Source organism: Momordica charantia (genome assembly GCF_013281855.1).
Source record: "Momordica charantia cultivar OHB3-1 chromosome 9 unlocalized genomic scaffold, Mcharantia_2.0 BLBB01000009.1, whole genome shotgun sequence".
Lineage (NCBI taxonomy): Eukaryota > Viridiplantae > Streptophyta > Magnoliopsida > Cucurbitales > Cucurbitaceae > Momordica > Momordica charantia.
This window is the reverse complement of record NW_028275167.1, coordinates 29,020,328-29,045,663: the sequence shown is the minus strand read 5'-3', so window position 1 is coordinate 29,045,663 and position 25,336 is coordinate 29,020,328. Positions and strand designations below refer to the sequence as shown.

Here is a 25,336-nt window from a genome sequence, read left to right as displayed (position 1 = left end):
TGTGATGCATGTGTACAAATCAAATGGACATATGCAAAATTATGGATCTGGTAAGTTTTAATAACTATTTAGTCTTAAATGAAAAATTAGGTTAATATTTATAGCAAATGTGATGCATGTGTACAAATCAAATGGACATATGCAAAATCATGGATCTGGTTCAACTTTAGGTCGTTTAAACTCGATTTAGGGCTTTTTAAAAGAAAAAAAGAGATCATAGCAGTTAGTACCGGCTGGTAAACTCTATTGCTAACCGAAATATTAAGCACAATTCAGATCCATGTTGTGAATAAAAAAATCTATTGTTTTCCATTTCATATTCCCATCTGTACTAAAAAAAATAAAGAAAAAATATGTGTTGTGTACTGTTCCTTTGCATTGATTTTGTAATTTTGGGCCAGTAGTTGGGCCTCGGAAATCTTGCGCAAAAGTTTTAATTTGGGCCTGACTAAGCTTTGTGGTAGGACTAAAACGCAGAGGAAAGTGACCTATTGCCACCTCATCAGATACTCAAAGAAAAAGAAATATTGTTGGAATATAAATTATAAACAACATTTTTCTCAGAAGAAAATAACAAAAAAGTGGACACCACTTTCCGCAGTTACGGACTGAGACTGAGTAGCAGCCAGCCGCATTGGCCTCGTCATCATAACGATAGGTGCTACAGCTGGCGGATCGGGTCCCGAGTACACGTGTCGCGCATCTAGTGGAGCACCAACGGTATAACGGAAGATTCTGGCGGGAAAAGCTAAGGCGGTGGATTCCACGTCGGCGCAATTGGCGGGAAAAACGTAAGCCCGTTTCATTGATCATTTTGTCCTCATGTGCATCAGCATCATCCATGCATGGCAATGGGATGCACATCATGAGGGCATGATGATTGGTTGATGGGTGGGATTATGGAATCGCACATGATGAGAGAGAAAGGGACAGCATTAATTAATAATTATAATGTCTGTGGCTTTTTAGTGGAAGTTAAATAGTGGATCGGGGCATTTTTTGTACGGGTCGGGTTGCGAAATGGCAGTCTCATCTCCTAGCTGCTGGCCATTTTGAGCCGTTGGATCTGTATTTTGCTAATATTGATACAGACACAAGCACGTGCGTAGCATTGCCCTCTCTTATTTTTGCTCACTTCTCCGATCCCTCACTTTTTCATTTTGTCTCCTCTTTCCTCTCTTTCTTATAATATGGTTCACGTTTGCAAAATTAATACAATATTTAGATATTGTTTGATCAGGAAAATTATCAAGTCCACAAATCTCGACTTGGATGAAAGATGACTTGAAGGACGAGTAGAAACTTGTTGGGTAGGAAACTTGAAAAACATAAGACACTCCAATGCTCAAGTCGGTAGATGGTAGAGCTATATTCGAGATAGAATATAGTATTTGTGTACTTGCGATAGATGCAGATGGTCTCTATTTATAGGCAGAATCTCCGACATGGCTCTAACAACTCTTTAAGTTAACCGATAAATGCGGCGTGCTGTCGTGAAATGTGTTGAAGAGTGAGGCTGAACAGAACATCTTCAGGGCGGTTCGATCAAAGAATGAGAAGAAGACCAAGGGGATATCAGGTTGACTTGGTCGCTTATAGAGTCGGCTCGATCGCTTACAACATCAACTCGAAAACAACTATGAAGACTAAGGTGACGAATCTTCAGTGTGTATATTCAGTGCCACGTGTAATTCTCGTCATATCAAGAATTGCCACGTTTCAGGTGAAAGTTGACCTCCAACAGATATAACGAAAATCCTTTAATTACAAATTTATCATTGTAAGAAAGTTAGTTAGTAAAATGTCTATGTTAAAATTGTGATGAAGAGAAAATTAGATAAAAAAAATGAAAATTAACAAACTGAAATGATATTTTTTTAAGTGGAATAATAAAAACAACTTGAACTAAACTAAAGTTGAAATGGTCTAAAAAAATAATTGATATTTTAAAATTACCATAATAAAAATGAACGAAAAAATTTAAATAAACCATCCCAAATCTAACCAAAATAATATTTGACCTTTTGGTTTATTTTCATTAGATTTAATAACTAATGGACTCGGCTTTACATGTTTACTTGCTTCTTATAGTTAATATTTTAAACTTTAATAACTAATGGACTCGGTGAAATTTTAATTTGTCGCTTACATCTATATTGTAATGAGAATTTTTTCCAAAGACGATTTTTTTAATAATTATTTATAATTTAACTAATTCATATATACTAGACGATGTGGAAAGAATAAATGGTTCTTTTTTTCGTTCTATAAAAACTTATTATATTTGATGTGTGATTGATTCTTATAATAAAAATATATATATGTTTAAATGGGAGCGGGAGCCATAATTAAAGGTGGATGGAGGCATGCATATATATTATTAATCTGATTTATTTTGTGGGGCTTTTATGTTAGGGATATGATTGGGGCGTGCACAAATACAAATCTTTGTGGGAGTGATGATCACGTGCATCCATGGCTGAGACTGCATTAACCAAATGTAGGTCACGTGTTAGTGCGACTTAAGTCAACAGTCACATCACATGCCACAATAACCGACTTAATTGTTATGCTGATGCATGCCTATTATTATTTATTTCTAATTTTTTTCTTTTTAAGTATTAAAAACCTCCGATCAAAAATTCGTGAATTCGATCCCCCAATCCATCCAATGTTTAATTTGGGAGAGTAATTATATTATCTATTCAAGAGTTTAATTATACCACTTATTTAAGTTCAAAGTTTTAATTTATGAAATTAAAAAAATAATAATATTTTATATACTTTAAATCTTATAAATTACCCGTTTTCTAATTAATATGATTTTATTTCATGCGACAATCAATTTGAATGAACTATAATTTTTGTATTTAATATAAACCATACATTTTGATTTACATATTTGTTGATGTAATTTTTGGGAACTCGGGTCGAGTCGAGCAAACCAAGTAATCCGGGGAATTGACCGTCGAACTTTTGGCTAAAGATTTGATTCGAAAATTTGGAGGAGCTTGGATCTGCAATAAGAGAGAAAATAAGAAAACACCGGTGTGGTGTCGGCCGACCACACTCCGATGCTTAAGTCGGGTGATGAGCTTTAAGCGTGGAAGAGAGGAAAATGAGCAAGTCTCGAGTGAATTGCTTGAAAGAGAATGACATACCTCCCTTCTATTTATAGGTTTTGATGGCAGTGTGAACAGGTGTTGAAAAGTCAAAGAGGATTTTTCTAAGTCAACTGCCGCTCTATAATTGGCTCTATAATGAGACCAATAGATGCGCAAAGAAAATCGGTGGGCATTTTGCGTCAAATATCCGCGCTATGCTGGCGGCTTTGTTGGCGGTGGTCAAAGAAAGTGGTTGAAAAAGGGGTGCATCCTAATAGGCCGCACAAAATCGAGGTTTACTGCCACAAGGCGGCGGCTCTACTCAACTTTCCCTCTCTCAGTGTTTTATTGTGCGGCTGGGAGGGGGTGCCGCACAATGCATGATAATGTCATGCATTGTGCCATGTATTATGCATCCCATTGTGCATCTGACTGATTTTTTCTTTAATAGGTTGGGTTCTCTTGAGCCCAATTCCTTTCTCACTTTAGTGCTAAATCTCTTTTAATTCCTCCAACAATATTCTAATTTTTACTATAGTTATTTTCACTATTTGTTTTAATGATGATATATCACAGCTCTTCCTACCTTTTTAGAGTTGATACAATAAAATATTATCAACCAATATGCGATGATCTTTTAATTGGAGATACATATATTAACCAATTGAGTTAGGTCTAGATTGATGGTTAGTTATGTCAACTAATTGAGATATTTTGATACGCACATACTAATTCCTATGCTCTAATAACATTTTTATTATATTTGCATAATTTAATTTGTTGGCCATTAACAATTTGGACCCAAAATATGTTTTCTACGCTCACACGATCCTATTCGAGGTGTGGGCTTGGTCTGATGTCACTGTGACAAACAAATGGGTATAAATTTTTATGCAACATTAATTTGTTATTATCAAGTTAAGAAATAAAACTAAATAATCGATAGAAATGTTGTCGTAACTGTTAAAGAGAAAACACTTAAATAAGAAACAAAAGGCCAATAAATTAAGGTACCTATTCTCGACTAAAAAGTTATGAGTTCGAATTTTCACTCCACATGTTGTATTAGAAAATAATGAAAAGTAAAACGTGAAAATGGAGAAGAGAAGTATCTATGTAAATACAATATATATATATATATAAACAAGCAAGAGTATTCACAAGCAAGAGTATTCTCAAGCTCGAGGTTTTAATTTTTTCACAGTAGTACTTTTGTTGACTTCCGCTTTATTAATGACTAAATTTCTTTCGTTGAAACCCATATTGTGACTAGCATTTGCTGCTGCCGACTGGCTTTTTGAGAAGTCCGTTCCCACCGCGCTCACGGCCCGATTGGCCTGCCAACGGTAGTTTTTATCTATTTCACCTACTTAATAGTATGAAAATGCATTCATTTCCTCTGCATTTGACTCGATTTATTATACTATAAGTGAAACAAGGGATCTAAAAGAAAAACACAGGCGAGACTCTATTAGTAACAAGTAAATCCTGTGTATGTAAAAAGTATCAATATTTTTGGGGTTAAAGAGAGAATTCCTATCAATAATAAAGAAAACAAGAGTAAAATTGCATTACACACAAATCAAAGAAAAATAATAGGTAAATTGAAGATCCAAGACGCCCCTAATGATCAATATAAGTACGAATGAGTCATATTATTATTTTTAGATCAATTTAGTTTGTTTTCTATATTTTGATGGATATATTTAAAAATTTGACTAAAATTTGAAAACTTAAACAAGTTCTAAAAACTCTCTTAATTCATAAAATTTTGATATAAATTACGAATATTAAATTATTATTGAAATAAGTAATAAGAAAAAGCCATTAATGGATTATGTTGCACTTTATAGATTATCTCTATATATAAATTGCAAATATACAGATTACCATTCAGGAGACGGTTTTGAAGCAACTATTTGTAGAATAAAACATATTTTAAATTCGAAAACAAAATATCTTTTGGTATGCAAGATCACGTAAAAACAATATAATTTTGAAAAATTTAATATGAATATTAAAATTGATTCATAAAACTACAATTTAAACTAACGATTAAATGAATTATTCAAAATTTTAAAACTTTATTATATTTTTAATATTAAATAGAGAAATAGAGAGAACAATCTTATATCATATAACTAAATATTGTCATTGTGATACATCATATATATATTTTTAAAGAATAGATATAAAAAATTGTAATTGTTACATTTAAAAAATTATTCAATTGAATATATAAAAGATAGTAAACATGGTTTTAAAATGGTACTGATAAGTAATTTTTTAAATTAAGTATTTTTATTGTATGTTAGAATTATTTATTTCAATAAGAAAGACATTATAATATTTCAAATAAAAAATAAATCAGTGAAAGAGAAATTTAAAAGCTTATTCATTCCACTTAGATTGAAAAATTAAAAACTTTTCAATATTTCAAATACAATGTAGATACTAAGTCATCATTGAAAAAACTCAACTTGTTTATCTTATCAAGAGTATTGATTTCATTACTTGGTCGGGAAGTAAAAGGCTCATCTAAATTTGAAAAAGAACCCAATAATTTTCTAAAAGAATATGTAAAATATATAACTATGTCTATTAAAACAATACCGTTTAATTAAAAAACGATATTTTGATTTTAAAGAAATACAAGATAAAATATGAATAATATAAAAAATCCAAAATAGGAGTATAATATTCATTATCTCTCCGCCACCATTTTTGCTTTTCCCAAAAGAAAAAGATATTTATTTATTTAAGGAAACAAAGCGGGGAAGGAAGAACAAATCTAAAAAACCATTAATATAAAACAAGAAAGGAACAAAAATGTTATCTCCCAATAATATAAAGGTTAAAAAATACATTTCATCCCTATACTCAATTTAGTTTCCCAATTTTAATCTGTAACGATTTAGTCCATGCATTTTCACTAAAGTAATAATTTAATCATTGAATTTTAACTTATAACGATTTAGTCCCTATAGTTTAAAATTTATAACATTTTAGTCCCCAAAGTAATAAATTTTATTAAAATTAAGCGTCAAATTTTATCACATAACAATTTATTCTTTATAATTTATAAATATTCAATCCCTCCTTAGTTTATCAATATATATATATATATATATATATATGAAAAACTTAAGAAAAAATTTCACGATAAGGACTAAATCGTTTTTAAATTACAAGAACTAAATTGTTACATATTAAAGTTGAATGACTAAATTATTACCAATTTAAAAGTACATAGACTAACTCGTTATAAACTAAAGTTTAGATATTAAATTATTACTTTTGTGAGGGTAGGAGGACCAAAAAGTGTGTTTAACTTAATATAAAATATGGATGGGAAGAAGAAAAAACAACAACCTTAAGTATTATAGCAGGAGAATTTAATTAAAAAAAAGATTATTACCTATTAGGAGAGTTTAAATTGAGAAAAAGATTTTAATTTTAATATATGTAAATACAAAAAATATCAAATCCACCAAATCCCGTATTCAAACAAATTGTAAGATCCGTGGGAATTTGCGGCGAAACGATAGACACGTGCCAGTACGAAAGTTTCAGAATCCGAGTTCAATAAATCATAATATGGATGTGATGTACATGGTTCCGATGGCCATACATGGCCATCATCATTCATCAACCATCCCTTATTAAGCAAATTCCACTCTCCGGCTCCCTCATTTACTTCTGTAAAATTTGACCGCTCCTCTGAAGAATTGCAGGCGCAACCGACTGTGAAAGCTTAGAATAATTTCACGAAAAAGGAACCGCAGAGAGACAGAGAAAGAAGGGAATCAGAGGTCCAAACTTTTTGCCTTTTCTTTTTTTTTTTTCCTTCTTTTTAAACATCGGATTCAATGTTCGTTCGTGTTGTTACATCTCACTGTTACTGTTCTTTATCATATTTTCTCGATTTCTGATGGTTTCTATAGAGATTTGTGATTCAATTCTGCGTTCTCCAAAATCGATGGCTATAGATTGGTGATCTGTTATGGGTTTACTCTATTGGGTTGTTTAGCGTTTTCTTTGAATTTTTGAAGGCAGGGCTCAGAGTTTTGTCCATCTGGGTCTGTGGTTTTGAAGTGGGAAAGAAGTTCGAAGAGGAGTAGATTTATGTCGGCTTTGTTCATACTGGCAGTCATTGGGGCTCTGTTGAAGCTCTTGTTTTCTCCTTCGTTTCTCTGCTGGTTCTGGCAGAGGTTGAATCTCGTGCAACAATCGTTTTCAATGCGTTTGAGATCGAAAAGGCAAGACTAGTTTCAAATTTCAAGTTCATCCATCATTCTTTTGGCCTCAGTTGGGTTTTCGTTTTTTAAATTGGGTTTCGTTTTTCTTTTTGCAGGACTTGTTCTGGAGTGAAGTTCTGGGATTTTCGTATAAAACAATATTTACTCCCTTTCATCTCAAAGGGGATAAGCTTACAATTACACTGCTGCTCTGATTCTCAGAGATCTTGTTTTTCTTCCGCTTGATTATACATTTATTCTCGTTCCTTTTGTTCCTGATTTAATCAAAATGCTACAAAAAATTGTTAGCAGAAAGTCCAAACTGCTAGCAAATTCCTCTGGAAATCCCAAAATGACGAGAAAAGTTCGGGTAATTTGTTACGATCCTGATGCAACGGATTCGTCTTCAAGCGAAGACGAGGGAGAAAAATTCGCAGGAGGAAGGAAGAAAAAGCGAATCGTACACGAAATCCACCTCCCTTTACTCCGTCATTCGCCAAAAACGGGTATTGAATCTGAGGGTTCTCAGAACAGCAACAACAAGATCAAGAAAAATTCGTCCACTCGAAAACCCATTCGTCCGTCTTCTTCGAAATACAGAGGAGTGAGGCAGCGGACTTGGGGGAAATGGGCGGCGGAGATTCGAGATCCCTTTAAGAAAGCTCGTGTTTGGCTTGGCACTTACGATACTGCTGAAGAAGCTTCCCAAGCTTACGAGTTGAAGAGGCTGGAGTTTGAAGCTATGGCGGCGGCCGCGGCGGATTCCCAAACGGAGCTGCCGGTCTGTTCGGCGGAGACCACCGTCTCCCACACATCGCCGTCGTCGGTTCTCGAATGGGAAGATTCAACTTCCAACACCAGAGATTCTTCTTCAACCCAAGAAGAAACAGACACCAATTTGAACTATGTCCAGGAGGTCGAATTGATGAACACTGTGGACGAAGGATTGGTCCGAGGGCCATTTATGGACAATATAAACATTGGGAATGAATTCGATTCGATTCTGGAGGATGGAATCGGGATGTTCTTGGAGGATTTTGCGAATTTGGAGGATACCCAGATTTTTGGTGAAATCAGCGGCCTTCCGAATTGGGATTTTGGGGATTTTGGGAACGATGACATCTCTTTTTGGTTTGATGAACCCATCAACATAACCTGCCCTTAGATTTTTGCAGCTTAGGAATTTTGCTTCTTGCAAATTCAAATTTACATTTTGAGAGTGAAAAGAGAGAGAGGCCTTTTGGGTTTTCTTGTTCTGTAAGAGCCGTCCATGAGGTGTTCTTCTCTTGTTTACAATTTTCCATTTTAAGTGAAATTGAGATTGGCTTGTTTGTAAGTTATAGTTTATGGAATATGATATGCATATTCACAACACTTCCAACCATAAAAGGATTTGGCTAAAAATCTCAATCATCTAAAATTGCATTTACAATTAAAAGTTTGATTGATTCGATGTTGAATGCAAAATTGTGTTTTTTAATGGAAACTTTTAATAAAATGGGGTAGTCTTAGACTAATGCTAAATTTGTTACCTTTTATTTTTGATAAATGACTTTTATTATGAGTTGTTTCCTATTGTTAGGTCTAAAATTTAAAATAAAATATAATTTAAAATTTGTGACCATAAATTCTTTTTACCCCTTTTATAGGATTGGAAATATCGCTTTATCATTAAAAGAATATTTATTTTGTTCAGTGACCTTATTTAAAAAATATTTATTTTGATCTCTAAAATTTTAATATATTATTTGTGTTCGAATTTTAAACAATACTAACTTTTTTTTCTTTTTTCTTTTATTATTCTACCATTTAATATCAACCCACCTTAGCCAATCTGATATAATATATACTTACATATATGTATGTTAATATGCTATTTGAAAGTCAAATGACATGACTAAAATGACTATTTCATTAAAATTTAGAGACTAAAATAAAAGAAAAAACGTATGAATTAAAATAGATTGGATAGTGATTTTGAAAGTTTAAATAATAATGCATTATTATTTTTTCCTTAAAAAAAAGAAATTTTTTTAGTACAGTGAATTTTATCTTGAGAGTCAAGTTTCCAAATAAAATTTAAACTTTCAATATATATTTCAGAAAGATAAATCTTCATTGGAAAGATGAATAAAGAAAGAGAGAGAGAGATCTTTTTTTTCTCAAATTTATTTTTTATTTATTTCTCAACCTATCCCTTAAAAGTAATGATATACGGTCTCTAAAGACGAGAAATAATGACGACCAAAAATTAAAATTTTATCTACTTATCAATAATTGGTTAATAATGAAATAATAATAATTATAATAATAAGGACAAAACGTAATTTTAGAGTTCATGCAGTGGGATAGGCCAGTCACTACCTGAGAGTTGTTGTTTGAGTTATGATTTTATGCTATGTGTCTTGCCCCTTATTTTGTGTGTTATCATTTGGGGTTGTTTTTTTTTATCTCGACTGTGATATCGTCTAATTTTTGTTTAATATATTTATCTTTGTAAAAAAAATATAATAATATTGAAAATTTAGATTTGTTGTGGAAAATTCTAAAATAAGTTAGAGCTTGTATTTGAAGATGGTGGAGGTAGAGTATGGAGCCTTATATAAGAAGTTATATTTGTTACAATTTTCGAAAAAACCAGATCATCATATTTGAGTCTAACTAAAAATGTTGTAATTAAATTTGAGAATCTTAATTATTCCTAATTTATATGAATATAGAATCTAATTTAGAATAAATATCGAATATTAACATAATAATTAATATCACGATTAATAGAAAATAGTGATAGTAAATTTTTATCTATTTATCAAATGTATGTGTATCAATAATTAATGTGTTAATCTCAATTAGATAGTAAATTTACGGTTTTTTTAATTCAAATAATATTTAAAATTATAGTCATTTTAAAAAGAAAATATTGAAAATACATGTTTTAAGCATTTGATTATAAAATTACTTTCCTATCAATCTCCCCTCTCTCCTCCCTCTCTCCTCCTTCCCCTCCTCAATCTTCCTCCCTCCTCCTTCCTCGAAAATTTTCCTTTTTCTTCCCCTTTTCATCTTCTCCCCTCAATTGCGTTGGAGGGAGGAGATTGATGCGGCGGCTCGGAGAGGTCACATGACTGGACCATGTCTCCAACAAATTGCTGAATCTGAAATCTATTTTCACCTAAATCTATTTGGATTTCAGGTTTATTTTCGCCCAAATCTATCAGAGTTTTCCCCCAAATCTCTCACCAAAATCTCTCCGATCTCTCTCGTTTCTCTCGTTCTGGAGACGGCTGGTAGGGTTTTTACTTTTTAGAGGGAGAACCAAGATAAAAACCCTATTTTAAGTCTAGGATCTATGATTGTTTTTTTATTAATTTTATAGACAGAGGGGGTATTGGATAGGTTAAGGAAGAAAGATAAAAAAATTTCTTTGTTGGAAAGATTTTCCTTCTCAGCGTGATTATAAAGGAAATTGTCACATTAATTTTGTACTTTTTGTTAATAAGTTTGGAAAATTTTATAAGGGATAACAAGAAATTTGAACGTTTTCAAGAACAACAGAAAACAAAAATGGAGAGAGGATGAGAGAGAAAAGATGAAAAATGGGTGGAAAGGGAAGAAGAGAGATATTTTTTTGGGAGTTGTGTTGGGAAGAGTCAGAGAAAGAAAGGGAGGAAGGAGGAGGGAGAAAGGAGGGATATGGTGGTCTGATGTCAGCAAATATCTAAGAAAATTTATGTTTTGAAAATGGCGATTAAAAAACAAAAAAAAAAAGGTTGTGAAGAACCCTATTTCCTCAAATTTCCTACGTTGAGATTTCTTATATTTATTTTATATTTATATTATAAAATTGCGACAGTTGCTCATAAACCATAAATCGAAACGGAGTTCAGATTCAAATTGGTAAAACCACAGGCCAGAAGTTCAATTGTTTCATTTTGAAAGAAGTTAAAATCATTGTGTCGTAAACTCTCGATGGAATCAAAGAAACCCTTTGTGTCGGAAACTCTCGATGGAATCGTCAAACATTTGCTCTAGCGTCTTGAAAGCGGGGAATCCCAATTCAGAGATCTTGCTTGTGTCCATGGTGTGATGGTTGTTCTCTCCTTTCTGGTCGCTGCACCTGTTAGCGTTTTCAAACAGGAGAACGTTCACGCAGACGAAGTGTTCGACGAAAAGACTAAGAGAAAAACAACTATGGAATTCCGTCGAGATTTTTCAGACTAACTTGTTCTCGAATGGGTAGGATGGATACTTAGCCCTCAGCATTTCAATGATCTCCGACCAGTGAGCCACTGAGCTCGAACATATGATCCTGCCCGATGCTTTTGGTTCTTCCATAGCCAAGATGTGCGCTGCTACCACATCATCTATGTGCACAAACCCCACTGTACAGTTTGGATATTCGCCCATTTCACCTGATGGAACAACCCATCTGTTTGATGTTTGTTTTTTTTCCATCAAAGAGAAAACTGAGAAAGAAATTTTGGGATTGTGTAAAGAAGATGGGGAGATTTAAACCTTTGATAATGTTGAGTAGGAGACGCTGTGTGCTGGTTGGCCGTGGAGTAAGCAGAGGACCAACAACAAAAGATGGGTTCACCACGACTAGATCCATCACATGTTCTTCTGCCAAACGCCATGCCTCTTTCTCTGCCAATGTCTTTGCAAACGCATACCAAAGCTGCAAAAATACCCAAATGGAAGAAAAGTAAAAGAGCATCAACTTTCTTGAGCAATTGAGTTTGAGTCTAATCTTGGAAATGGAACAGAGGAAGTGCAGTTTGTTCTGACGTTGTAGCTCTTGCAATAGTCCGGATCTGTCCAATGGGATTCATTGAGAGGACAAAGTTGTTGGACATCATAGCGGTATCTAATTGCAGAGCAGGAAGAGGTGAGGACTACTCGTTTCACACTGTTTCCTTTTAAACAGGAATTTAGTACATTCATTGTACCCTTTATACATGGATCAATAAGAGTTTCCTGTTTCATATTTGCCACATTAATTAAAATACACAACATAACGTAATGGCTTATTTGTATTTTACACATGCATAAAATGATAGTTTGTATGAGGATTCAACAGCAATAGTACATGAGTACTCCATCCTAATGTTTGGGGCAGGTTTGGTAACATTATTGTTTATGTTTCATTTCTCATATTTCTTTTTAATATAAACTTTTGGTAATGATTCTTCTGGTTTCTCATTTCTTATTTTTAAGAAACAATAAATAATAACTAAATTTCTTCAATAAAAAAGAAGAAAATAATTACTATTAGGAAAGATAAAACTGGAAACAGAGCAAACAAAAACTGAGAAACAAGAAAAGAGGTGTTATCAAATCGATCTGAGATAACATTTGGTTCATGAGAAGACTGAATTTGTATAGCATGGAGTTCAGGTTTTAGGTTGAATAAGACTAAGTTTATGTAACTTCTGCTTGAAAGTTATAATGTAAGGCTGAGGCCGAGAATTAGCTTTTAGCCTTTGAAATCAATTGAAGAATTGGGATCGTGCCTTGATGTTGCTGTTGAAGGGAACAACAACAGGTGAAGCAGTGTGGAAGACCCCATCCACTCCTTGAATTGCCTCATCAAAGCTACCTTCTTCTAATAAATCAGCTTTTACTATCTTCAGCCTCTCCTTGGCTCCATTAAACTCCCACAGAAATCCAACGTTTGCATCATCCCCTGTCCAGGAAAAAGGTAAGGTAATCGTTAAAATCTATATCGAACCCATCAACTTAAGTTTCAAAGTAGAGGAACGAGCATATGGAAGATGAAGAGGGCAAGTTGAGAACCTGGGTTTCGAACGGTGGCGCGAACGCGGTGACCATTCTCGAGCAGTGTCTTGACCAAGTTGGAGGCTATGAAGCCAGTGCTGCCGGTTACGCAGTACTCGGGCATGGCTTCTTCGGCTGTGCGTGTATGCGGCTGTATGCGTTGATGGATGGGGTTTATACGGTGGCCATGCTTGCAGTTATTTCTTATTATATTTATATTGATTTGATGGAATACAATTACAAGAGAGGAAGATGACTCATCCATTTTGTAAGGTGGAGTTTTCTAAAATAAACATGAAGCGTGCTTTGATTTCTACCCTTTTTTAGGTGTAACTTGTCATGTGTTGCCATACAAAGGTTGTTGCTTGCTCTAGTGACATGGTTGCATACGATAGGTGCTTTAACTTTCGGAGAATATGATGATTAGTGGAAAATGCTCAAAGTCGGCACAATCAAACTTACAAATTAATCTAAACATATTTTTAGGGCTATCTAAATTTCTATGTTTGTTTGACAGTATAGTAGGATCTAACTCGATGGTGGAATACTCGATGGTGGCTTTGGAACATGGCACATCATTCTACCATAATGAAATTCTAATATGGGGTTGTTGTCGGCTAAAAATGAAACGAATCACGTTCTATTTCACCAATCTCGATGTATTTAATTGGGAGAGGTGTTTTTAGTTGTATTGCTTGATTATGGAGTCCTACAAGATGAATTTGACATTAATCTGCAGAACATTGTAGATGTTATTGAGCTCACAAAATAAGAACTTGAGTTTTGTCGTGGGATCAAATCATAAGATACTATTTATACTAATAGTTTAATTGAAAACGTCAAATCCGTAATAGATTTAACTTAATATATGAGGATGATTGAAAATTAGATTTTTGTAGTCTGTGAAATTTGTAAATTGCTTCCCCATTTTTGGAATATGATCCTATACTTATGGTTGTATAAATGTGAAAATTGAACGCTTTAAGGATTGTGGTGTGCGAAATTCGGCAGAGGCTGTATAAATGTGAAAATTTAACGCTTTAAGGAATTTAGATTTAATTAAATCGAATAGTACAAAAATAAGATTTAATTAACTCCATGTTAATACATAGAATGAAATTAATTTATTGACACTTTCTAACGTCAAGTCGTTGTAGTTTAGTGGTGAGTATTCCCGCCTGTCACGCGGGTGACCCGGGTTCGATCCCCGGCAACGGCGTTTTGTTTTTATTTTTATTTTTCCTTTCCGGGAATATTTCCCCTACGGGGCCTACTTAGCGATGGAGGCAAAAAAATACGAACCCGCCATAAAAACGTCCTGCAATTTTCCTTCCCGCGCTCACTCTCTCTCTCGGTCGACTAATCTCTCTGTCAACTGAGGATTTTCAGAAAAACAACATCTTTCATACCTCGTTCTTCATCTACTGTTGTCTTTTATTCTTAATCTCATGCGCGTTCCTTGATTTGTTTTTCCATTTCAATGACGAGAGCTCAAATAAAAGAACAGGCAGACGCTAGTCTTGAAATAATTTCCATCGGATCCTTGTACAGTGGACTATGGGACAAGAAGTACTGGAGCAGCTCTAGGGTTCGATTCCTATTTATTTTCTCCATGTATCTTTTGATTTATTTATCTGTAATTGATTTCATGTATCGCGGTGATAATGTTGAAGTCGTCGATGATATTTGTCTATGTTTATTTAATCATTTGTTTATCTCCTCTAGATGCGAGCATGTTGTGCTTGTAACATGAGTTGTTCCCTATGGAATTCTGTATTTTCCGACTAGGTTGCTTTGAAACGGTTTCTTTTATGATAATTGGCTCGATATAAATCGAACCTTCGGATTAGCATTTCATGCAAAGTTGATTTTTCTTGTTAACATTTCAAACTTAAATGGACTGCAATTGAAGTTTACTCTATGAAGACTGGCATGGTAAAAAATGAAAGGACTTCTAAGAGCTATTTAAGCCAGTTGTCTGAAGTGATGGCAGCAATATAAAATCATATCTAACAGTAACTGCAATTTCTGAAATAGACCGTAAAGTTTAGTTGATCACTACTTGCAAGTACGATCGGATTCTACTTTATGAAGTTCCACTGACAAGTTAATTTTATGTAGTGCGAATTTAGAGTAAGTTGGCTTCAGTAATCAATGTCCAGTAAATCCTCAGGAGGTTCAACTATCAACAATTCGAATATCTAGACTAGAAAATTAGGATCAAATTGGTAAATTTGTGAATTCATACTGCTTGGTAAACTATTACTTATAATGCAGGTTGTAGCTACGATTCTGTCAGGTATTTTAGATCCAAGAACAGTAGATGTCAAACAGAGCTGGAAAAATTGATTTCGGAGTTGCATGTGGTAGTTTAAACGCGTTCTATTAATTATTTACTGATGAGACATTATCGTGTCACAGAGTGGCTATGTAGGGTGTATGTCTTTTTCTACTCTTGCAATGTAAATAAGATATATATTTGAGAATGATGATTCTCCCCTTATGTTATATAGGAGATTCCCGGATTAGAGCTTTAAGAAGTCGAGAGAAGATGAATTTACATAATTATAGATAAAAAATGCTACTGACTATCTACTGTAATTATTAAATTGTTGTGTAGGGTAAAGATCGATATCCCTATCCAGTTGGATATCAGGCTATTCGCGCTTACAATGGGATCAAATATAAAATGGAAATCCATGAGGGTCCGAAAGGGCCTTTATTTATGGTGTGTATGACCTCTCCATTAAATACTCAATATCTGTGTTTCTCAGATGCTGTCTCATAAGCAAATATTTATTGAAAGGTTAAATCTTCCTTACAGATTTTGTCCATGGATGGAGGTTCATTTTCTGGGCAAACCCCTGATATTGCGTGGGAAAAGTTTCAGAGGAAAGGTTGCCTCCACAATAAAATTTGGCACGGGAAAAGGTCTTCATGCAAGGTTGATGGTGTTGAGGTATAATTTTTCTCTTTCCACCTGCAGTTTGTTTGCTTCTTAGATTTGCTTTTTTTCAACGGAACTCTGAACCAGTGAGACAACCACGAATTAATTAGTCCCTATCATACTGTAACCTCTAATTTCTTGCACTTCCTACAGCCCCTTTCTATGATTTTCTTCACCATGTTAACTCAAAATTCTTGAGGCAAATTTAGCTTTGAGTTACTCCGGTCAAATTGGTGGGTTAAATTTCAGAGTTACTAATATCTCCGTAGTTTGAAAATATCACCATTGAGCAACTTCAGTTTCACTCATGAAGTGAAATCCTTGTGGATTTGCACTCGGGGAGTTGATTTCATGCAATCATAAGAGCAATGATTAACTTTCTACCTTTCGTATATATCTATGCAAATATTTGAGGTCAAGTAAAAAACCAGACGATGTTAGTGCAATGAGACAGAGAAGGCATAAAGTTATCTTTTCTGTTGTTGTTGTTTTTTGTTTGTTTGTTTGTTGAGAAGTTAAATCATCTTCTTGGAAAACATAACTAATACAAATATCAAGCATAAGCAGATAGAGTAACCTTTTCTTTCACCTTTTTGATATATTTTTTCTTTGTTTCGCTCAGGAATGAGGTTAATTAGCTATTATACTTCATTAAAATGTCTATGAGCTAATGGATTTATCTTCTGATGATTAACAAGCATAATATTATTCTCTCTCGCCCACAGGCGCGCACACATCCGGCAGACAATCAAATGTAGAAAATTTAATTTTAATCGCAGAATATAAAACATTTGGTGACATTTTATTTATTTATTTTTTGTTGTATGTAGTTTTTTGGGTTAAAAAACCCATTTATTCAGAGGTTACTTAGGGAGCTAGTGGCAAATATCAGTGGAACAGCAGAAGTAAATCTGCTTCCTTCAAACTTATGCAATAATGCTTCTGGATCTGCACAGACTAAAGTTGAGCATCATTCTGCTGATGAATGTGAAAAGGCTGAATTGATTCCTTGCCCTGAAAGATCAAAGATTATAAGAAAGAGAAGCAGGAACCATGGAATTGAAATTGCAAAGTCACCGGGTGGGGCTAAGCTAAAAAAAGTACGAAATCATTGTCCAAAAATTAAATCCATGACTGCAAAACTGTCAAGTTCAGTGTCTGTTAATGAAGAAAATCAAAGTTTTTGTGGTAAGTATGAAAAGGAACAAATTAAAGGGATTTCCTTGACTGTTCCGAAAAATGATGACATCAGTAATAGGCCAACAACATTTTTGGCAGCAGTACCTGCATCAGCTATAGGTGAGGATAAAAACTTTATGAGTTGTTAGCTAAATATTCATCTCCATTGTATTTTTAACTTATTTGTTCATGCCTCAGAGAAAGCTATGCGCGAAGATGGCATCTCTGCAACCACTGAAGTAGCTCATAACTTGCCCAATGATGAAAAGCTTGTGAGATTATATTTTTTTTTATTCACAATTAGCTTGTAATTGTAGACATGTAAACTTCCTTCAAGTTTATGATTTTCTAGTGTTTGCTTTTGAAATATATCACAGTTTACATTTAGGCTCTTGTTCATTTATATTAAACAGATAGATTGTTTAGAGGAATATGTTTTAATTCTTTTTTTGTTAGATTTAAAAATTGTGATTGTTATATATTGGTATGAGAAACACTCTTAACTTCTTACAGCATGATAGGTTGTCAATGGACAAGTTGGAAGGTATTAATCGAGAAATGGAAACGGATGATAACAGTGGAGTTGCTTCTTTCCAAAAAGATTGTCCAGATACTGAAGATGATCATCATCATGCTTCAGATACTTCAGATCTAAAGCAAGGTTTTTTATGACTATTGCGTGTTTACAACAAAGCATGGGTTATACGTATTTCTTTTTTATTTTAAATTTTAATAATTGAATGCAGTTATTTTTGTGTCTGCTCCAGATAGCTTGGGAAAGAATAACCTCAATCAGCCTGATATTGTCGTACCGGAAGAGTTGGTGATGGACTCCCATCCAGAAGAAATCTGCTCATTGAACATAAATTCAGGCTCTGAAAGAAATGATTTTGATTCAGTAGGTCAAGATATGGTGAAGTCAATGATGACATTTTTGCTTCCACAAGCAATTCCTTTGCTTAAGAAGACTTCTGGAAGGAAAAAGGCCTCCACTTCTACTTTGGAAAGTTTGCCTTGTGGTAATATATGAACAACTTGTACCTTTTGTGATTAAAATTTGACAAATGCAAAGATATACTCAATATGTGCATGTGGAAAAAATTATAGTTTTATTAAAATATAAATTTTGGTTCATCTGCAGATGGAAATACAAAAGATATATTGCCTATGGAGAAAGAAGATAGAGAAAAGCAGGAACACATGGTCACCCAACATGGGGATTACCAATCTACTGTCCCAAGTCTTGAACTTTCCAGACCTTCTCTTCACAATCTAGAGGGTGAGCAACATTACGACCATGTGGACATTAATGGCAGCTTCTCTTCTATTGCTGATGATGGCAGAGCTAAGGAGGATCTGAAACCTATTAATTCTTGTGGATTTGAATTGTCTGGTCGCATGAATGATGAGTCATTGGTAAATCATCATGAAACCACCGGAAGCAAGAAGTCCTGTGACAGTGAAATTGGTGAAAATTTGCATGGAACATGTCAGGAGGGTAATTTGTATGTTCCAGAATGTCTTCCCAGCTGGACTTCTTCTGGTATAGCTCTTTTTGATGAAACTATGCACAATAATATAAGGATGGAAGAATGTCCGTTAAATCTTCAAATAAATTCCGGGAAAGTGGACCTGAGAACTCCTAAAGATTATGTAGAAAGCAATGGTGATGAGCAACCTTGTCTGAGTGTATCCTTCTCTCAACTCCACGGTAAGAATTTGTTATAATGGACACATGCTTCTTTACTCTAGAAATTTAGTTAGTACCAATCGTTCACTAATGATAATACCAATCACTATCATTAAACTTCATTTGTACTGTAAACATTTCCTTGAAATACTTTCGTGTTAGTTAAACTTGGTAGTGAAGTACAAAACTCCCTTATGACCAATTTATCAACTATGATAATCTATTAATTGATGTTATGCTATCTCCTTTTCAGCTCAGAATGCCTATGATTCAAGTACCTCATCATTTTCAGAGGCACTAAATAAGGAAGTCCTTGCAGGAAAAAAGGCAGCGGGGATTGACACTTTGCCATCTTCTCAAGTTCCAAGCATTGTCTACAGTAGGAGAAAAGCTCAAAATGTGTCTCATTTGACTAAGGAACACAATTCCCCACCCAATGAAGCTTACCGCACTAATTGCCTTGGAAAACATTTTGGTGCCGAAATATCATCCACTAGATCTCCACATTCTTCTGATACCAAAATTAACATTCTACCTAGAAACCAACAAAGAGAAGATTTTCTTTCTGAACCTACACCTGGAGAACAATCCCCCATCAATTGCAGTTATAAAATTACTATGAAGTCTGAAGCAGGATTAGAAAAAATATGTTCTCTCAGTCCTACATTAGACCAAGAAGAGGCTTCACTGAGAGCGAGAGCCAACATGAATGACCATAATTCAGAACTTCTAGGTAAACCTGTTTGGAAGGAAGATTTGGAAGGTTGTGTTGACGAGGAGATGATTGAACATAACAACGTTTTTAGTACAAATAAATACGAGTTATCTCATGATATGGGGGCGACCTTCAGGCACAATAATAAGGATTCTTATCCTCATTGCAACGTGGAGCTCTATCGTGAGGCAGAAGGAATGTCAAAGATAGTGGGATCTTATTTGCACCCCATGCCTGTATTATCAGTATTTCTCATCAACGTTGAGAACTTAATCCACATTTGTGTTTTGTGTGGTCTCCCAGTGGACAAGAACAGAACACTCATGACTTACACGGTGGAAATGGGAGAACCAAGGTTGGGATACCCATCTTTGGTTGGTCACACGACAGTAACGTTGCCAACTCTAAACGATTATTTGGGCAAAGAAGTGAGTTCTCATTTCTGTAACTCAAGTTTATTACTGTGTTAGGCTTCCCTTCACATGCTGGATTAATTCCATGAATCTATATTACCCTTGGCTAGATCGCAGTTGAACGAACTGGTTTCCAGTTAACTCCAGATGGGAAATATATTGTTTTGATCGGTGGCGTTAGAACTCCTTTTTGCAGGTTGTAAACATTTTATGAATTTTAAATATTTATAATTTTAAACAACAATAATATTATGAGAACTAATTTTATAAAGATATTCTCAGGACAGGGAATATTAATTGTTCATGCTCTACATGTACATCTGGCAAGTTTGAAGAGAATGTCGTGAATATTGTGCAAGTTAAATATGGCTACGTGTCAATCATGGCAAGCTTGAAAAGTGCTGACTGTGCACATTGTATATTGGTTTGTGAACCTGACCAGCTTGTTGCTGTTGGGAGGGGTGGACGTCTGCATCTTTGGGTCATGGACTCAACTTGGGGGTGTGTTTCATTGAAATTAATTATTCTTGAATTTTTTGTTATTCATATAAACTTCATGTTTGATAATAATTGAACGTGCAGTTAATTCTTCGTTTCAATCAATTTTGATATAATGTTAATATGCATCATAATCAGTCTACTCAAAATATTGATTTACAATCCATTAGATTCAAGCTCTTCAATCAAGGTGCACCCCTCTTTTTGTGATTACTTTTTGGTACTGCTTCAGTAATTTTTTGAGAATGTAGAATGTTGATGAAATGCTTCAATGGAATATTTGAATATGAGTATGTGGTTAGAATTTCAGCTGCAATCTAAATGATAACATGTTTGAATACCGCATTTTAGTAAGCTTTCATGGTTTTTAAGCTCTTTTTTTCCTTTAGTGGTTTCTTGTTATTAATAAGGAATACTTTTGGATAAAAATATGATGAGGTGGTCCTTTGGGCTCTCATTTTTTTGTTCGTTTGGCAGTTTAAATGGAATTTAATGTACCCATGCAAAATAATGGGCCCTTCCTATATTATTCTTCCATTGATTGCTTGGCTTTTCTTAAACCTAATTCTCCATACACAAGCTGATTTGGGCCTAACCTCTGCTTTTGCAGCAAACAGATAGAAAGTCATACCATACCGTCCGGGGATCACATATCTCCTAACTTGGTGGACCTTAAAAGGATCCCAAAGTTTGCCAATCTGGTTGTAGGCCACAATGGAGTTGGTGAATTCAGTTTATGGTATGTCTTTGCTTAACAGTTTCTTATCAAACTTCAAACTGTTAAGCCTTGTATTTTCTTATCAAACTTCCTATATTATCTACATCAAGTACAGAATATTTTTACTTTCTTATCAATGGTGGAATGTCTCTAATAAGCCTTGTATTTTCTTATTGTTAAACTGAACTACTGTTATATGAACTAATCTGGTATATAGGTATTGATGTAGATTTTTGAAGCAAATGGAGTGAAGTAAAATTGGGTTTTTAACTGGAAAAATGTTAAACATGTGTTCTACGACATTGAAACTCAGCCACGTGGGAGTTTAATGTGTCTTCAGATAAAATTGACAAAATCTCATCGACAAATCAAAGTGAAATTTAAGCCTATGAAACCTAGGGAAGGTCATGATCACCCTTATCTGCAGTGAAATGCATATTGGCAATGATTTAGGAACAAAATTTCGTTGGTTTTATATTATTATTGTTTTTCAAAAATTTCCCCTACAAGGACAGCTATTTCTTTGTGCTGGTAGTGGTAGTTAAACAGGCCTAAGATATGGATTTGAATGGATTTACTGCTTTCATGCTATCTTTAAATGATCACTTGAGAAACCAATTAGATATTATAATTTTCTTTGTATATTGACTAGCCTCTAAAAAGTTTCATTTATATTTGTTTTAGGGATATCTCAAAACGCACTCTAATGTCTAGGTTCTTTACACCAAGTGCCTCAGTTAATCAATTCCTTCCAATTAGTTTGTTTGGTTGGAAAAGTACGGAAAAATTTATCAGCAACTCTAATTCAGGGGACTATGTTAAAGATCTGTCGTATGCAACGAATCCAAGCTCAAAGAACACTGAGGAACATTCGTCCCTTCAGCCAAAGGACACTGCCATATGGCTTTTAGCCTCGACCATATCAGATTCTTATGATTCACATGACTATCTACCGAATGATTGTCAGATAAATCATGAAGGATTGTGGAAGCTAGCTCTACTTGCCAACAGCACTGTTACATTTGGTACAGAGATGGACTTGAGGTAGAGTGCTATCTCAATTTCTAACTTGGCACAGTTTTTGAGATTTCTTAATTTTTGGATGTCAATTTTATTCTGAAGATCATACAAAATATGTAGTTTGCTTTTCAACTGAGTATCATCGGATAAAATAATGATTTAATGACTGTAAAGTATTCCATAATTATATACAAACGATGTTAGTTTTAAGTTTATAATGGCACAAGATAATTGTTTTGTTTTGCTAAATGCTCGTTAATTTCCAGGAAGTGCTAAAAAGAGTTTACCAATAGTAAAACTAGAAGTGGATATTTGGAATTTAATTATTATATAGTCTGTAAAGAGAATGCAACAACGTGATTATTTCAGCCTTACCGAGAATTCATCTCATTCATTTATTTTGTTAATAGCACGATTAAATGTTTTAGTGTTTTATATTCTTGTTTTAACTCGGCAGGGCTTCTGCCATTGGAGCATCATCTGGTCGAGGTATCATTGGGACTCGGGACGGCCTTGTTTACATATGGGAATTATCTACAGGAAATAAACTGGGCACTCTTCTTCGTTTCAAAGGTATGTATCGCAGCATTGGTGACAAAAGCTTTCCCTTAATTTGCACTATTTCTTTACACGACGCTCAAAAAATGTTTCCATAATTCTTACAACTCATCAATAGAAGAAATGAAGAAACAAGGAGTTGATCCTCTCATACTTCTTTTGATAGTTAATGTGGAAACATACAAACAAATAAGAGACAAGCTTTAAAAGTTGAAAGTGGAAAGATAGAATCTGAATGATGCTATGATATCTGTTTATTTGAACATCATAGGGTGCTCTGGGAGATCACCATATAATATCTTTTAAAAGAAGGGTTCATTTTTGGTGCAAATTTTTTTGATTTATTCAGTTTCTCATATGTTTTCTCCCGTCATAGGTGCAAGTGTTTTTTGTATTGCGACTGATGATAGAGAGACAGGTGTTGTGGCTGTGGCGGCTGATGGTAGGCTTCTGGTTTATCTACTTTCGTCAGATGGGAAAAGATAACCATAAATGCACAACCAACAAAGAAAATTCATTACTTGTAGATTCTGCACACCCCACCAGCAAAATGTTTCAGTTTTAGTTGGTGTCTGCCGTGATTTTGATATGATAATGTAGGATTTATTTTGACATGGTTGCATCTCAGCTGACAATGAATGTAAATAATCATTCATTATGAAATAAAACAAATCATACCTAGGAAGCGTGTATTGTTGTATATAAACCTTACAAAAGTGACTAGTGAATTAGTATTCCTTTCTTTAAGGTTTGAATTTAAATTTTTATTTGTTGTACTAATCAAAATTGTAATATGTTAGGTTAAATAGATATAATTTTCATGTACAATTTAAACTGCATACCTAATTCTTTTCAAATTTTTAGTTTTTTTTTATTTTACTCTTGATTAAGGTGTGTACGATTTGTTTTAATATAATAAAGGTGAGATGTGAAGACTTGAGTTTGACTTCAAGTGTGCATGAAGCTTGTATAGGTGGTTTAATATAATTTTGTAACATTATATTAGTGAATTTTGATGTTTAGTGATAGACAGGATTTAATTATAGAAAAATAATTCAAAGGCGATTACAATTCGAACTTTTAATTTTAAAGTATAAAAATTGAAATATAAAAATAAAATAAAAGTAATTTCACGAAGAGGCTAATCATCTATGTTATTTTATTGCATGCTAATTGTTTAACGTCCAACACTTTGCTTGTCAACAAAAGCACATGCCAAATTATCCAACATAATATGTTGAAAATAAATTTTATTTTGAGAAGACTGAATTTGTATAGCATGGTGGTGAAGTTTTAAAAGTTTCATTTTAATCCTTGACCTTTGAAATTATTTCTAAACAATCTCATTAGCTTTCTCATTAAAATGAAGACGAAAAATAGTGTAGTGAATAGTTGAAAAATAAAATTTATATGTAAATTAAGAGTTTTTAAGAGGTTCATTACTTAGTGGAACTGCGTTTCATGCGACTTGAATCCAAAACTTTAAAGATATTCCTTGAGGTGCTAAACCATCCAAACTATCCCTTGAGAACAAGGGGAAAACATATTTAGGAGATAGAATTTGGTTTAAATGACGAGAAGCCACATATTGTGGGAAAAATCATGCAACTTAGGAAAAGTTACATGTTTGACTCAAACATGGAAAAGTTGAAGAGAAAGGAATTAAGAGAGAAAGCTTCACAGTTCCTAAGAGAAATATGTTTATGAGAGAAAAATTGTGAAAGAGTGGGGTTGATGTAAAGCTGAGTATAATATGGAAGCTAGGAGAACAAGATTGATCGGGGGGAAAGGAGATGATTTTTACCCTCAAATATAAGAAGTCTACTAAGAAACGATGGTCTTTAGATTTGATTGTCTTGGATTTCTTTGTGTGTATTCCTCTCCTATGTTCACGATCTAAAATTAATTTTCGTCAATTGATCGTGAGATAAATACCCCAAATTTTATATGTCCTTTATGGTTTACTTATATTTTTTCATCGTGAGCGGAGAAAATAATATTTTACCCTAATTCGCAAATTCATTCTCCTATCCCAAATCATATTAATGTAATATCAAATGTGATTAAGACTCTTTGATTTTTTTTTACAGCATACCTTGGCGTCATGTTTGCATCGAAAGCTAATGAAATGATTGTTTTGAAACAATTTTGATGCTTAATAGTTTAAATTAAAATTTTAAAATGATAAAGGTATAATTGAAACATATGGTCCAAAAGGTATAAATAAAACATGTAACATTTGCCACATGTACTATAATTTTACAAGTCAATAAAACATGTAACCTTTGCCACGTGTACTGTAATTTTACAAGTCACCATCATATCACTTTTGTCTTCGTTTAAACGAGAAGGTTAAAATGAAACAAATTTGAATTTCAAGATAAAAATGAAACTTTTGAAAATTTAAAGACACGGTTGCAAATTTACCTTTCATCAAAATTTTTTTGTTTCTCATTTTTATTTTATTTTAATTAAAAA

At 33.7% G+C, this 25,336-nt stretch overlaps 3 protein-coding genes and 1 non-coding gene across 7 annotated transcripts; 3 read left to right on the top strand and 1 right to left on the bottom strand.

Moving 5' to 3' along the window:
- The first annotated feature begins 6,775 nt into the window (after positions 1 to 6,775).
- LOC111018612 (ethylene-responsive transcription factor ERF118) lies at positions 6,776 to 8,716 on the top strand. Of its 3 annotated transcripts, none has more exons than XM_088116917.1 (3): positions 6,776 to 6,916; positions 7,161 to 7,363; positions 7,459 to 8,716. In XM_088116917.1, the coding sequence occupies exon 3, from the start codon at positions 7,632 to 7,634 to the stop codon at positions 8,505 to 8,507; it is 876 nt and encodes a 291-aa protein (XP_087973043.1). In that variant the 5' UTR covers positions 6,776 to 6,916; positions 7,161 to 7,363; positions 7,459 to 7,631; the 3' UTR covers positions 8,508 to 8,716. The 3 variants fall into 3 exon arrangements, with proteins under 3 accessions (XP_087973043.1, XP_087973044.1, XP_022150475.1); XM_088116918.1 differs by having other exon boundaries at positions 6,796 to 6,916; positions 7,157 to 7,363; XM_022294783.2 differs by lacking the exon at positions 6,776 to 6,916 and having other exon boundaries at positions 6,925 to 7,363.
- A 2,493-nt stretch (positions 8,717 to 11,209) lies between these two features.
- TKPR2 (NAD(P)-binding Rossmann-fold superfamily protein) lies at positions 11,210 to 13,345 on the bottom strand. The gene is made up of 6 exons (XM_022294785.2): positions 13,139 to 13,345; positions 12,856 to 13,028; positions 12,131 to 12,319; positions 11,858 to 12,020; positions 11,565 to 11,754; positions 11,210 to 11,459 (listed from the first exon to the last, which is right to left on the bottom strand). Exons 1-6 carry the CDS (start codon positions 13,242 to 13,244, stop codon positions 11,318 to 11,320), a joined length of 963 nt encoding a protein of 320 aa, XP_022150477.1. The 5' UTR covers positions 13,245 to 13,345; the 3' UTR covers positions 11,210 to 11,317.
- Positions 13,346 to 14,267: 922 nt separating this feature from the next.
- TRNAD-GUC (transfer RNA aspartic acid (anticodon GUC)) lies at positions 14,268 to 14,339 on the top strand. The gene has a single exon. It is a non-coding gene; the product is annotated as a tRNA-Asp (tRNA).
- An 82-nt stretch (positions 14,340 to 14,421) lies between these two features.
- LOC111018735 (DNA binding protein) lies at positions 14,422 to 23,605 on the top strand. Of its 2 annotated transcripts, XM_022294960.2 has the most exons (15): positions 14,426 to 14,708; positions 15,741 to 15,848; positions 15,945 to 16,079; positions 16,898 to 17,366; positions 17,445 to 17,518; positions 17,760 to 17,907; positions 18,014 to 18,265; positions 18,388 to 18,957; positions 19,190 to 20,079; positions 20,175 to 20,260; positions 20,347 to 20,565; positions 21,173 to 21,301; positions 21,965 to 22,324; positions 22,758 to 22,873; positions 23,235 to 23,605. In XM_022294960.2, the coding sequence occupies exons 1-15, from the start codon at positions 14,601 to 14,603 to the stop codon at positions 23,342 to 23,344; spliced, it is 3,774 nt and encodes a 1,257-aa protein (XP_022150652.1). In that variant the 5' UTR covers positions 14,426 to 14,600; the 3' UTR covers positions 23,345 to 23,605. The 2 variants fall into 2 exon arrangements, with proteins under 2 accessions (XP_022150653.1, XP_022150652.1); XM_022294961.2 differs by lacking the exons at positions 22,758 to 22,873; positions 23,235 to 23,605 and having other exon boundaries at positions 14,422 to 14,708; positions 22,090 to 22,244.
- Positions 23,606 to 25,336: the final 1,731 nt, after the last annotated feature.

Excerpts from the sequence above, each read along its gene's own strand:
- LOC111018612 (XM_088116917.1), top strand. The coding sequence starts at position 7,632 with ATGCTACAAAAAATTGTTAGCAGAAAGTCCAAACTGCTAGCAAATTCC.
- TKPR2 (XM_022294785.2), bottom strand. The coding sequence starts at position 13,244 with ATGCCCGAGTACTGCGTAACCGGCAGCACTGGCTTCATAGCCTCCAAC. Across the intron at positions 13,029-13,138 it reads CGCCACCGTTCGAAACCCAG|GGGATGATGCAAACGTTGGA; the intron begins GTTCTCAACTTG and ends TTTCCTGGACAG. Across the intron at positions 12,320-12,855 it reads CCTTCAACAGCAACATCAAG|GAAACTCTTATTGATCCATG; the intron begins GCACGATCCCAA and ends AATATGAAACAG.
- LOC111018735 (XM_022294960.2), top strand. The coding sequence starts at position 14,601 with ATGACGAGAGCTCAAATAAAAGAACAGGCAGACGCTAGTCTTGAAATA. Across the intron at positions 20,566-21,172 it reads GTCATGGACTCAACTTGGGG|CAAACAGATAGAAAGTCATA; the intron begins GTGTGTTTCATT and ends CTGCTTTTGCAG. Across the intron at positions 21,302-21,964 it reads GTTGGTGAATTCAGTTTATG|GGATATCTCAAAACGCACTC; the intron begins GTATGTCTTTGC and ends TATTTGTTTTAG.